This window comes from Cyclopterus lumpus, chromosome 15 (assembly GCF_009769545.1).
Source record: "Cyclopterus lumpus isolate fCycLum1 chromosome 15, fCycLum1.pri, whole genome shotgun sequence".
In the NCBI taxonomy this organism is placed as follows: domain Eukaryota; kingdom Metazoa; phylum Chordata; class Actinopteri; order Perciformes; family Cyclopteridae; genus Cyclopterus; species Cyclopterus lumpus.
In genome coordinates, this window is record NC_046980.1 from 10186882 (window position 1) to 10201121 (window position 14240).

A 14240-nucleotide genomic window follows, 5' to 3' on the forward strand; every position below is an offset into this window, starting at 1 on the left:
CTCAGCTATACGCTACTACATCCTCAGCAAGCCAATGCATGTGTTCACTTGCTCAAGAGGCGTGAGGCAGATGTGAATGCACGAGCTCGCTGCACTGATTAAACTAAAGGGCCAGGAACAGGGAACTGGGCCTCAACAGACTATTTAGAATAAACAAACTGTCACAAACTAGCATCGAGACAGAGCGAGCCTCTGTTCCATTGTTTGGTGCATGCATTGCATTACTAACATTGCAGACTCCCCGGTGTATGAATAATAACCCTCCATAAAACATTTCAAGATTTATGAATCTCTGTGAAGCACAGCAGTATTTCCGTGCCATGATTTACATCAACGGGTCTATTACAGAATTACTGCTTCAGAAAACTGCTTCACATAAACACAAACTGTGGCAGAACCTTTTTTTGAGGGACGTAAAAATACATTTAAATGAACCCTGAAGTGAAGATTATATGATACAGGGGTACAGAAATACTGCTTGCCTTGACTGTGATCTGTTCATAAAACAGAATTTCTACACATCTGATTTACTATGAAACTTAATTACTGTCATAACAATTTGCAGACACAGAAACTGAGGTTATATTACAGTTTCATGTTCCATTCATGTTGGAATAAAAGCGCACCTGGATATGTTACATCCACATTTCAAACAAGACTAAAGCAATGCTCGCCTCTGTAGGTATTTAGTCATAAACCAAAGGTACTTAAGAAATTATAAATGTTGATCTGATGATTGAACGTTGAAAGGTTAGTCAGGGGATCACCAGTCACTATTCATCCACAGAAACAAAAAACTCTGATGGACTTTTTAAAGTGCATGTTACATTACAACGATTGCATATCTGTATTAATGTTCCATCTATTCCCAATGAAACATCATTTTAAAGGAAGGTCATGAGAAGACATTTAGAAAAAAAAGGATTATACAGGTCACCTTGCCGCAGCAAAACTGAAATGTAATGCAACTCGAGTAAGGTAATAAATATCTTGACTGAAGATCCAGTGACAGGCAATAGGAGAAAGAGAGAGAGAGAGAGAACTTCTTGCATAACTTTTGTCTCTGTCTCGTCACGATAAAGACAAACTGGGAGATGGAAATTACGTTTGAGCCTTACATGTCAACTATCACATTAAGAATTGTTTAGCAATAAACGTCAGTGGTCTAATTTCCACCAATACTTATTTTTTGCCATTTTTCTTCCAGGGGAGGAATGACATTAAAATGTTTTTAACATCAACTTTTTTTTAAATGGTCTTGTCTTGCTCAGTGGCTCGAGCATTTTGTGCTCCATGGAGTTTAAAAGCTTGTCTTTAATTTCTATAAACTTATCGTCTCCCCATATTTCATCCTTCTAATTATATCCAATTATACTGTCTTTTATTAAATTATTATCTATTTTAATCTCATTTAATGTGAATGTACCTGTTCAAGACTGAGGTTTTCTGTAGATCAGAGCAGGTAAATTCTTTGCTGCAGATTATCACTTTGTTTTTTTTCGTCTCTTACTTATTATACAAGATAGCCTCTGCTATGACAGATAACCAGAGTTGTGGCAGTGAACAGTAATGCAACTTTAGATCTGCTTAGAAATATATCCGGTAAGTGTGGAACATTTCATCCTCCTTTGACAGTCTTGTTTTATAAATATTAAAATGCAAATGACAAGAAAATCCTATTTGAAGAGACGTTGGATTGTGGGTTCTCTCGAGACAAAAAAAATAATTACTGCAGGGATATTTCTATTCTTAATGGTGTAATTGAATCTACTAAGTGAAATACTTGGGACATAATCCTGTGACAGAAGGAAATGCTCAGTAGAAACGCTTCCATTATTCGTTGTACCAGATTTAATCCAATTCATCACGAGCGACTGGTGAAGTGTGTCCTTGTGTTTAAGAAGACGAGGGCACAGATGCATTTCATTTCTAGTGCTATATTTCTTTTTTTTGTGGTTAATGATTGTTTTATAATTCATTTAAACATTTTGAAAAAGAAAAACATACAAGTTTTATAAGAAAACTGCCAAAAAACTATTGATCCCTATCTGCACTGAACAGGGTTGGGTCCCTGTGAGGGTGCACGCCGAGTGGAGCGGGGGGGTGGGGGGTGGCTCTTGATCGACAGTGAACACTAGAGACCCTGTTCTGCTCTGTGCACATCCAAAAATGTATCCACAAGACGGCACACATTAAACAGTTTCAAAAAGACACAACTGACAATTAACACACACTGATCTTTATGTTTGTTTTCTCCACGTCTTGCTTCCATATTTTGTTCTTCTTCTATCAGCATAGTGCAGAGGTTTGTTTTGATCCTGTAGGACACAGGCTTGTTGTGGTGGGAACATGGTTCCCTCCTGACCTATTTTTCTGAGCAGCTTTTCAAGCTACTTCACTCTGGCATTCAGCTCCTTCTCCTTTCTGAACTTCCGCCTCCAAAGAACTCTGTGAACTTGATTGGCATTCTCACAGTTTGATTGACTGCAGGACACTTTTTGTAAATGTCATTCTGGATGTGTTAGATGTGTCAATCTCCTATAAACCAAGAAACAAATAAAGAGAATGTGCTTGAGACTTCAATCGTATTTTTGCCTTTTTGGTAGCAATCACTGCCATCTTACAAAAACACTTGCTTTTTTTTTTTGCAGTTTCTTTTGACAGGTGAGAGAGTGGGCTCAAGAAGGCTGACAGTTTCTCAGACTTCCCTGCATACTTCCCACTGCTTTTCAGATATATAGTAACTATCCATATCCCCATGCTTGGTGACCTGTCACAGAGAAAGCCTCAGTCTGCAGAAATCATATATTTTGTATGAGCTTCCAGCTGAAATAGAACACTGCTGTGTGCTACCTTGTTTTCAACTTTCATCCCCATTATAATATCCCTAGAGCTGTATCTATAAAACCACATGTTTTCTTCACATTGTATAAAGGCACACGACAATGGTATTCAATGTAAAACAAATTGCGGGCTGCTATTAACCACATTGTCCCCGTTGCTAAATCACCTTGACATTGAGGATAGGATGAAGTGGAAGAAATAATAAAATCCTGCAGTTATGCGTCACAATACACAATAAAATAGGTTAGAACATTAATGTAGAATTTGGTAAATCTTTTGGTATTACTTTCCCCCGTATGGGCTCTTGATGTGTCAGTTCATAAATTATCATGAGCAGAGAGAATCTGCGGTTGAAAATACCACCTTCTGTATTTACAAATGTCCTTATAAAAACACTACAATCACACGGTCATGTCTCACTGTTGAAATACAGCGATAACAGTTATGTGGGTATTTTGTCTTTAATGCCGTATGTTAGATTTTCCATTTCTGTTAGATACAAAATAGACAAAAATAATTTCATATAATTTCAGAAATTTCCAAAAAACATTGTCAAGTGATCACAACATAGAGTAATCAATGACAATCTTAAATATTTGCAAGTAAACCGCTATTAGCAAAATATGTTTCTTTTACTATCATAGACTAGATAATCACAATTTCTTCATATGATTACCGTGATTCCTCTGTAAATATGTTTAGTGAAATGAATTACAATCTCTTTTGTGATCTGTTTAATAATTAAAAAAAACAATCTAACTGAGAAAAGAAATTTAAACATGGAATCACTCAATAAAAGAGGCCCATCTTCTGTCTTGAATAAAGACTTAAAATTACAGTCAACGGTTCACATGAAATTTAATATTTCTTTGAGGCACTCATTGCCTTGCAGCTCAATGTTCCGTTCTGTAATAGCCCTGGTCTTTGATAACCACTCGGTACAAGTAAGCTGTAATGTATTATGGTTAAATAAAATTGATTTGACTTTAAGTGCAATTGCCTGTCGTAGACAGTGATCGGAGCTTATCCAGTTGAGGCACACAATCATACTTTTTATGATAATTTTCTTCACAAAGACAACATGGTAAAGATAGGAAAATAACAAACAGGAGATGTATTTCCTGCATGGTAAGTCAGAGTTTTGTCATTGGTATGTGCAGGCTGTTCCAGGGTCCCATCCATAACTCCTCCTCATCTGATAATGTGTGGTCACTGTGAGACTCCAGTGTCTCCCTACTCGCCTTGTGGTTGTCAACAGAAGTCTCCTGCTCCTCATTGACACGAGGGCCACTGCTGTTTCTGTCAATCAAGACCTTGGCAATATTGGTTTTGGACCCAAAACTTTTAAGATCTGTGATGGTGGATCTAAGGGAGCCACAGGAGTGCCGACTGTTGAGGTTGATGTCCACGTTAGAGGGAACACATGTACCTGCTCCATTTTCTGTGTCGTTCCCTGTAGCATCCATACCAGGAATGGGTGGGGGTTCTTCATGAGTCACCCCCAACTTGTCTAGTTTTTTAAAATGCTTACCGAGCCGGCACGGAGAGCCCACCTTCAAGTTGTTTGGGTGGGGTGGCCGCCAAGTTCGGACGATAGTGCCGTTTTGTGCGAGGTAGACATTGCCGTTGATGTTGCTGTGGCTGTTGGGGAGTCGGCTTCGCTGAGTCTCTGTGGTGCTCTCTTCTCCTGTGGAGCTGGTCTCATTCTCTCGATCTACCACCAGCTTGATCCGCTTCTTTTTCCCAGGCTGAGGAGGAGAGAAGGGGTCAAAGTCAAGCTGCAAGGCTTTTCAGAAGGTGCAGTATACATAAGTTTCTCTCGGTGAAAAAAACCAAACATAACCACTGCAGATAACTAGCTAGGTTGTACACTAGGTATCAAGATCACAGTATTCACAATGAATTCTTGCCACAATTTTCTCCCTTCTCCCAGAAAACAAAGAGTTTATGCTCATGTATATTTGAGGACAATCATATACTGAAACAAAGATACCTTCCACAAACCTAATTAACACTACCAATCAAATGCAGAACATACACATGTTTTTACAGTACAAATTGTTTAACTACAAAACAAATCATACTGTAATAAATGTGAAAGAGTGTGTTAGAACTGTATTTTGGGTGAGAATTTGAATGTTTCTATGCAAAAGTGTAATACTGTGTATTACAGGAAATTTCAAAATGACAGATTAAGTAAAACCAGATAGTACTGCGACATGCAAAATCTCACAGCAGAAACAGGAGTATAATGGTATACAAAAAAGTACAGGCATAAAAAGAGTCTCAGGAAACATCAAAGAGAGGAGTAAGTCAAAGGTGTAAGAAATAGAGCAAAACTCTGATGTTTTGCAGCAGAAAACCACCAATGTTTTTTCTTGCTTAGGGGAAATGAGAAAAAAAGTGAACGTTTGAAACACTCAGCAGTGGCAAGCAATATTTCTTCACTTCCATGCAAGGGTAATTGATTTTATTCACTCTTACTTCACAGTGGACAATATATCTCTCTAGAAGGCAGTTGAGTTTCCTTCAGATTCAGAATCTGCATCCGACGTAGCTTCTGTTTCTCCAGAGTCCTTCGAAGCACTGCCGGCCTCTGATGTCGAGCCGCTGGCTGAGGATTTATCAGAGGAGATGGCGTCCTCGTCCACCTCAGTGATAGGGGACAGTCCTCCGTATGTTTCAACAGAGGTGTCACCGATGCTCCTGATCTCGGAGCTGTATGGTGGACCAGTATAGGAAGCAGAGGGCCCAGGGTCTCTGGACGCCACACTGGAACTCGAGGGCAATGCGTCATCACTGAGCTCACTGGATGACTCTTTGCTCTCGTCAGCAGTCTCAGATTCTTCCTCATGCTCTTCTTCACTCTCCTCTGTGATTGTGTCCTCAGATCTGCGGCTCAGAAGGGATTTTTGGGAATGGCGGCTGCCACTGGTGGAGCGGGATCCAGCTGAACTCTCCTCGCTTCTCAGGGAACTTTGGTCTGTCATCTGAGTGCCGGATGAAGAGCCTTCACCGGACTCTGACCCAGACATTTTCCTCTGGCTGGACCCTCGAGACATAGAGCCTTCACTTCCTGTCCCTGACTCTGACTCTGCCTCACTGGCTGTCCCTGTCCCTGACTCGCCATCACTGAGTTCTTCACTGGACTTCTCTGAGGCCACTGCGCTTCCTGATGATCTGGTCCTTTCCGAAGACCGAACACTTGAGCCAGATGAAGATGCCCCACTAGTTGCGTTACCACTGCCACTTTCACTTGCACTTTCACTTACTCTGGTACCAGTCCCGCTGCCACTCTCAGTTCCAGTCCCACTGATGCCTGAAGCGTTGCTCCCCTTGCTGGCCTCAGTAGCTGATGATCTCAGAGAAGAGCGGGCAGAAGACCCACTTTCTTTAGTGCTCTCTGAAGTTTCTCCTTCTTTAGACTCTTCATCAGAGTCTTTTTCTGTCCCTGAATCCTTTTCTGTGCTTGTTTCCTTCTCTGTTGTTGTGCCTGTTCCTGATTCTGTTTCTTTCTCAGACTGCGAGTCTTTCTCAGTTTCTGATTCATTCTCCGACTCTGAGTCTTTCTCAGTTTCTGATTCTTTCTCTGTAGCCGATGACTTCTCTGACTCAGACTCTTTCTCCGACTCTGATTCTTTTTCAGTCCCAGATTTCTCACTGACAGATTCCTTTTCCGTTTCTTCTCCTTCAGATTTGGACTTGCTTTCCTCATCAGAGTCCCCTGACTCCTCATCAGGCTCTTCCTCTGAGTCCACAGTGCTTTCATTGGCATCATCCCTGTCCAAATCTACTTTCAGATAATCTCTGTCAACACTGCTTTTCTCAGAGGATTCTTCATCAGAGTCTTTCTCCCGACTGCTTCCAGTTCCACTTGCACCTGCTTCTGGCTCACTTTCAGAAACACTAATGGACACTTTAGACTTCTTGTCATCTTCACTGGTTACTTGTGAGGCCTCCTCGTCTCTCTCGCTGCCTGTGGCCGAGCCACGACTCACACTACTTTGTGACTTCCTCCGAAACTGCAACTTGTTGCCCAAGTTGATTTTCTTTAAAACTTTGCCAAGCCGGCTGCGGGTATCTGACTTGCTATCGATTGGTCCCAAAACTACTGGTACGCCACTCAGACTCTCCTGGCTGTCAATGCGGCGGGCTGACATTAGTTTGGCGTAATCCTGGTCCTTCTTCCCAGCACCAAACATCTTGAGCATCTTGGCTTTCTTCCATGGAGAAGTGCCAGAAGGACCAGCATCAGACAGCTGCTTGCTGGCTGCCAGGAGTTTGCTGAGTTTCATGACAGATTTCAGTTTCTTGGCAGCCTTAGAAGGCTCGCTCCCCTCTGCTGGCTCAGCTTGTTCGATTTCATCCCCTGGCGGCATGTCCCTAAATGCAACCCTTTTGGGTGCACCTCGGCCACGTCCTCTGCCCCGGCCCTAAGACAGTCATATTTAATTCAGCAACTTTTTGTGATGATAAATCAGGGTTGGCGCTTCGCTTTCAATAATACATTGGACAAACAACCTATTAAGACAATAATTAACAATCTTGACATTATCAAGTATGACATTCACATCTAAGGAAAGCTAATACCTCAGGGCCGTGAGGACTGTAGAAATACCCATCATCTTCCATGATGACCTCTCCATATTCATCGTACATGGGAGATATCAGCCTCCTCCGACTGCCATACTGAGGAATGTCATACCTGAGAAATAGATTCACACAAAATACAGTTTTATATTACTGTGGACTACCATGACACTTTACTTATGGTCTTAATAATTCCTACACTAAACAAGACGACATAGGATAGGCAGTATTGTTTCTAAGTTTTGGAGAGATATAATAGAAAGAAAGAAATTTGCAGAGGCGTTTCTCAAAATAAACATAGTGGGGTATTTGCCTTTGTTTGTCCAAGGTGTTTAATAACTTGCAAGAATGCTGAGATGGGGACTTAGAGTAGAGTAATAAGCAATGCCCAAAAGCCCATTAAAAAACTTGAATAAAATCAGGTTGCATAACTCTTCTCCAATGTGCTGTTTTTTATTCCAGAGCATGTACGCCTAGGACCCACTACTGCCTTCCAAAGAGAGCATAATGCAGTTCTATTTTTGAGATTGAAATGAAAGACAAGGAAGACGAAGAGATTTAATAATTCATCCATTGTATTTGTATATTACACTTCTAATATTTCAACCATTAGGTTGTCTGCATTAGTGTGGTGGATGACTGTAATCAGCTTGGATCATTGATACTGAGTGTGAATTATGTGAATTATTACGTGTGAATTATTCTGCTTACTCCACAACACCGAATTACAGAAGAGCCTAAAGGAAAGACGCTGATGGTAATTTGTGCCATCGCCACCTTCTGCACATGTGAAGGCGGCTCACCACACGGTCTGGTGATTACCAGATTAAAAACTTGTTTGTGATCAAAGTGTGCTCAATGCATTGAGAAACACATTAAAGGCATCCAGTCACAATGATGATGGCACACTCATTGGCAATAGCAGCTTTTATAATTAACTTTGTGGCATACTATTCAAATATAATTACAGGTTGTTGCAAACGAAAGCCAGCATTACCAGCTGAGGAAATTAGAGTGTGTGAAGATTATGTACAGTAAGTCGTTTAGCAACTACGAAGGAAATTACAATTCTTAGTTTCAATCCGGTAGGTTTCAAACATTTTTCTGATTTTTTTACTGCATTTTCCTCCTGTTTTTATAAATTATGTGTTGCAAATCACCTGCGGGAGCGTTTAATGAATAACAATTTCCCAGCAGCTGTTGTCGCTTTGAGTTCCATGTTTTCCCTCTTTAGACCATATGGGCTATGTAACAAGCAAGCCAAAACACCCTCTGTCCAATAAACCATGAGAAAACACCACCATACTCTCAGGTGCCCGACTCAAGGCAGCATCATTGATCTCATTTGATGGGAGTAGAAAGGGTAAACGCTCGGCTGTTATGTACAGCTGAGGGGGAATTACAAGTTATGCTCATAATTTTATTCTGAACTTTCAACAATGCTTGCCTCTCCCCAAGGACTGAAGGCATGGGAGCTGAAAGGCAAGGTCCCAATGATGTTATTTCTTTTTAGCTTTAAATGAACCGAAGGAGATCAGTTCCATGGACCAGAGTACGAATGATGAGGATGAGACGGTGGCTCAGTGGGCTGCATGCTCACCCTTGGTCGTAATTATAGTAGTCTTGTGTGTTGTAATCCTGGCCTGGGTCGATACCTGACTCCATGGAGAGTTCCTTCAGAGAGGCAGAGAAAAGAATTACTCAGCACTCCTCAGAGAAAGACAGAAGAAGAGCAGCAGCAGCATACAGGGGGAGTATACAGCAGAATACTACAATCCCTGTGAATTAGGAAAAGCAGGAGGGTTTCTACCTCAGGTCTCAGAAGAGATGGCCTCAGCAGTTGCTGTTGCTGCCAAAGATTAGTACAGAAGAAGGATAAGGCAATGGAAGGAAAGGATGGTCAGGAGAGACACAAACATAAGGAAGAGTTCACTCGACACGTTTCAGATTTAAATCCAGACAGTTAAGGCATGTCTTATGTGTCTTGCTAGGTCTACGTTATACACGATGGAGGAACAAGATGATAAAATGAAGCAAGGAACAAGTGGGAGGGTGTTAGTCAAGCATGAGAGTAAGTACGAAATTGCAACATCCTGTGTGTGTCAGATGCCGACAATTCATAGATTATTTGATGGTGACAAAAAATAAATAATTTTATGTCAAACTAAGTCATTTTCTTTGGTCTCTGATTGAACAAGTCCTCCAATGCTTATCTGCTATTTGACAGGAACATTGAGGAATACAACAGATTTTCAAATCAAACCTAAACTGTAATGTCAGTGTCAGAATTCCTATTGCCGAGATCTTCTCGTAGTCTCATTCAGAGTTTTCCATCAAGTCAGTTGTAGATAAGAATAATAGGATATAAGCTGCCTCACCCTGCTTTGAGAGTGACAACATGTCTTGGCGCAACAATCCAGATAAGAGCACATCACAACAGGAATGCTTACCTGTCTGCCGTAGCCTCGCCTGCTGTGTGCCGCAGAAAGGAGGAAACAAGACACATAATGAATATGGATTGACAGGAGCATTTCAAATGCTTTTAGATAAATTAGATGTTAGGTCTACGGGACTACATTCTGCTGACCAGTGAGGACATTGCATATTTACTTACTGTGCATTTTCATATGTTAAATTACAGAGTTGCAGATATTGTTCAGTTAAAAAAAAAAAAAAGGATGCCTGAGGCAACAATGTTATCGTGGGCCGTTTTCCCCCCACTGTTATCTTATCCAAACAGGGAGAGAGAGAAAAAAGATACAATAAATGCAAATATCAAAGAGGCTGCGAAGATTGGAGTTTGAAAAACGTCAGTGTTCATACAGACAGCATCTCTTCGCAGATTTGAAAAGGACATTGTGATTCAAGGAGGAATTACTGACTCCAAGAAAGTTAATAAAATTGTCTTTGGTTATCACGTCATAATGTGCCATTTTCTGTCAATAGATGGCAAAGGCATTTTTTTTTGTTGTGCAAAATTGAATAAGTAAATCTTCGGAATTCCGCCACATCAAAGACATAAACAACAACTCATAGCTGCTCATGAGGACAACAATGCATCTGCAGTGCATTCAGTACAAGTCAATGAGAAACGGCGAGTAATGGAGCAGCCCGACTGAACCCTCCAGTTTCACAAGCGTACAACTGTAACCTGTCTGGGCCCATAAATAATGACGACTATCGCACTCAGATATATGGCCAAGCAATGATGTGAGCTTCCACAGGAGAGCTGTAATCTGTTATTATGGGAAGGGACCAGGGGACAGGACACAGCCATATGGCCACACCTCCTAGGCTCAGTGGATGATGGGAGTGGGATCTGATGGATGACCTGTTGGCTCGGCTGCTGGCGACTGCTGATTCATGAAACATCAAAACAAATGGCCCAGTGGACAGCAGCCATAGGAAGTTTGCACAAGAGGGGAGTTGGAGGAAGATGGGTGATATGGTAATGTTGGAGAAAAAGAGGTGAGAGAGTTGAGCTCAGAATTACAGCAATAATTGAATACTGAAGAACACAGTGTATTATATCAACAACAGTAAGGAGAGCTTCCCTAATGACTAGCTTTACATTTTTTCACTACACATTTATATGTAGAAAACAATACAATATATTTTACTATTATGTCACAAATACCTTGACCAATAACACAAATGTACCCAACCAATTGTCGAAATTAAAGTTAAAGGATTAGTTCAACATTTTGGGAAATATGCGTATTCTTGAGAGTTAGATGAGAAGAATATCTCTTTCCAGAGATCTTCTCATCAAACTCTCGGTACTAAAGTGACTTAACGTATTGACCAAAATGTTGAACGACAATGAGAATATGATGCACAATATGTTGTAAGAGCAGGTGGATGTTTTCATGCAACAAGGATTCCTATGAACAACATTTTGTGTGTACATATTACTGATTACAGACTAATATTTTGTCTTTGGTTAGTATATTTGTATCACACTATGATGAGATCTGGTTATTTGAGACAGTATCATCTTTGAAATTTCTACTCAAAACATACTTTTATTGTTAAGTTTGTCTTGACTTTTGATCCCTTATTTTCAAACTTTTCCTGAGAAAAGTTACTTGATTTATTAAGACTGGTAAAAGCATTTAATTCGGTCTTCCATGTGATCATTTTTTTTTGTACGTTACTGCATTGAATTATCAATAAGGACACAGAAAAGTGTTGTGAGACGGAACATAAAGAATACCATTCATTAACGCCTGCTGCTCTTTGGGTGGAAGACACCCCAGCATGTGAACTGCTTGCCTTTTTACAAAAAACATTACCCCATGTCGTGAACATGGAATACAGAATTAGAAGGCCTTCGATCCGCACATCAGGGGAACGTTTGATGAATCAAACATTACATTGCTCTGGAAGGGAGGTATGGTAAGACCATTTGCCTTAGGGCACGGAGAGAGAAACAAACACATGAAGGGTATGTGGGAGAAAGACAGAGAGGAGTGGATGAAACAATGAGTACAAAAAAAAGGTAGAGAAAGGGAGACAGAGGCCGCATTGCAAAGAGTGTAAAGAAGGTAATAGAATCTCCCGAGAACCACAAGGAAAGACTAACAAGAAGAAGCCAAGGATCGGAGAGTATTGGAACCAACTACAGGGGGAGAAGTGAGAGAGAAACACAGACAAATGGGACAGGCAGAAGGTCAGAGAGATGGGAGAAAAAAAAAGGAGAAGGTAACAACAGTTGACAGTCCCACAGGCAGCGGCCCTAGTTAACGATTGATTGGTTCTCTAATTAGCCTTTTCCAGTGTGCACCCGAACATCACTGTGACTAATTTATCATGCTGGGAGGATCTCTGCAGACATGTGAATAGACAGGTCCCCCCCGAGGTTGGCTCTCTTCATTCAACATGAGCCTGCTGGGGAAACCAGTCGATGTATTTTTGTAGCCGATTTAAGAAGATGTTTTCCCTGAGGAGTGCCTGGTTCTGTTGTATCTGCATCCAATTGTATTACATTTAAATAACAGAATTTGCTGTAGCCTGCCTTAGTGTAATATCCAATTTAATTTCATGTAATGTTGCTTTATATATATTTCTGGATTTGTTCTTCTTCTTCTGTGGATATGACAATTAGTTGCATCTCTTTTCGCTGCATCATACATCTGGAACATTTATATCTCACATTCATTCATTACATTAAGTAGTTTAAAATAATGTAATATGGTTTCATAGTATTTGCATACCGTTGGGAAATGTAACAGTTATGGTAATAACTTTACCTAATTAGGATTCTGCACAAAGCAACAGCATTGTAATTGTTCTGGTCTTACGAGTCAAAGAACAAATTGAAAAAATTGGCAATATGGAGCCAGAAAAAGCCGTTGAGATTTATACATGTTGGTGTTTAGTATAATCAAATTACAGTAGCTTTTGTTATGGAATGTTAAGTTTATGAACTGAAATATGACACTAACTATAACTTATAATATGAACTCTGGGGTATGCTTAACACTATCATACCATAGATCTTATAGCAGTTCAGATAATAAAAACATGCAAAACTAGGCCAAACTGACTGTATATGCATTATGCAAGCCTCCTTTATGTTCTAATGCAAGCCCGTGAGCTCATGGTACAGTCAATGTGGCAGAGCTGAGTACATTTCTTGGCAGGTGGCACTACAATTTGATTTCCACACAGACGTGTCAAGTAAAAAAGCATTTTGTCTGAACACCCTCAGTCAAACTCATCAGACTTGGCTAAAGTTTAAACAATATACTACCAACTGTGCAGAAAAGAAAACATAGCATGGATATGTATAAATGGAAATAACAAGAGTGCAGAGATAGAGGGAAAAAGTCAGAACATTGTGGATTGAGAGGAAGAGTGCTCAGCAGTGTTTGGGCTGTTGGAGTTCAATTGGTTTGTCTGCTGAACGTCTGTTGCCATGTTCACTTCGCTCGCTCCATTTTCAGCATGGCTCACACTTGTTGTCGTGTTGATTTGGACTACAGAGCTGGAGTTGGTTGTTTTTGGCGAGCTCTGCTCATCCCAGGGATCAGAGCGTTGCCGTTTGTGAGCACCTTCTGATTCTTCAGTCACTTGTGGTTTCTTGTTAAACTTGGGCACCTTGCAAGTTTTGTCTACTTGGCTGTACAGATTGGCAACAGATCTCTCTATGTCGGCTAGATTCTGGATGTTTTTCAGGATCCCTTTAAGTTCCCTCTTCCCGACATCAGTTTGTGATGTGTCAAGAGGAGGGGGATGCTTTCGTTCTGAAACGGGGCGAAGCGAGGAGACGGACGGCAAAAAGGTTGGAACAAACTGGACGACTGGGCGTGAATGATCGCTGATAGCGGGGGAGGGTGGGGGAGGGGGAGGGAGAGGCAGGAGAGGGAGAGGCGGGGGAGGGAGAGGCGGGGGAGGTGGGGGCGCAACCTGTTTATTGACAGGAGGAGGAGAGGAGTGAGGGGAATATCGAGGTCTGCGAACGTAGGAGGGTGAAGGCGGAGAAGAAGGTGGACTAGAGGGGGGAGATGTGGGCGGGGGAGGGGGATGTTGCAGCGGAGGAGGAGGCGCAGGATTTTCTGGTGGGTCTGGTATCATCTCCACAGTGATCTGACAAGGCTGAACCGTCACGTAGCTGGAGATGCTGGAGCTGAACCTCCTGAGGACGGGTTGTGTCGGTCTCTGGCTAGCAAGAGGCCACGAGTCATCTCCCTGATTAATGATAATGCCGGGGGGCACATCCCTGCCCACAGAAGTGGTGCTGTAGGGGAAATCCATGATGGAGAGCAGAGTTTCTGAGGTCAGCTCCAGAATGTCATCGCTGT

At 41.4% G+C, this 14240-nt stretch overlaps 1 protein-coding gene across 2 annotated transcripts in view; it reads right to left on the reverse strand.

Annotated features, from left to right (window-relative positions):
• Positions 1 to 3131: 3131 nt before the first annotated feature.
• The window catches only part of LOC117744319 (protocadherin-15-like), a 190660-nt gene continuing 179551 nt past the window's right edge, over positions 3132 to 14240 (reverse strand). Inside the window, exons 34-38 of one of the 2 annotated variants that reach the window (XM_034552517.1) lie at positions 9885 to 9906; positions 9035 to 9108; positions 7435 to 7549; positions 5329 to 7277; positions 4532 to 4592 (exon numbers count right to left, since the gene is read on the reverse strand). In XM_034552517.1, the coding sequence (XP_034408408.1) occupies positions 5352 to 7277; positions 7435 to 7549; positions 9035 to 9108; positions 9885 to 9906 (2137 nt within the window). In that variant the 3' untranslated portion in view covers positions 4532 to 4592; positions 5329 to 5351. Of the gene's footprint in view, positions 4593 to 5328; positions 7278 to 7434; positions 7550 to 9034; positions 9109 to 9884; positions 9907 to 14240 lie in introns of both variants that reach the window. The other variant, XM_034552518.1, reaches the window with a different exon arrangement.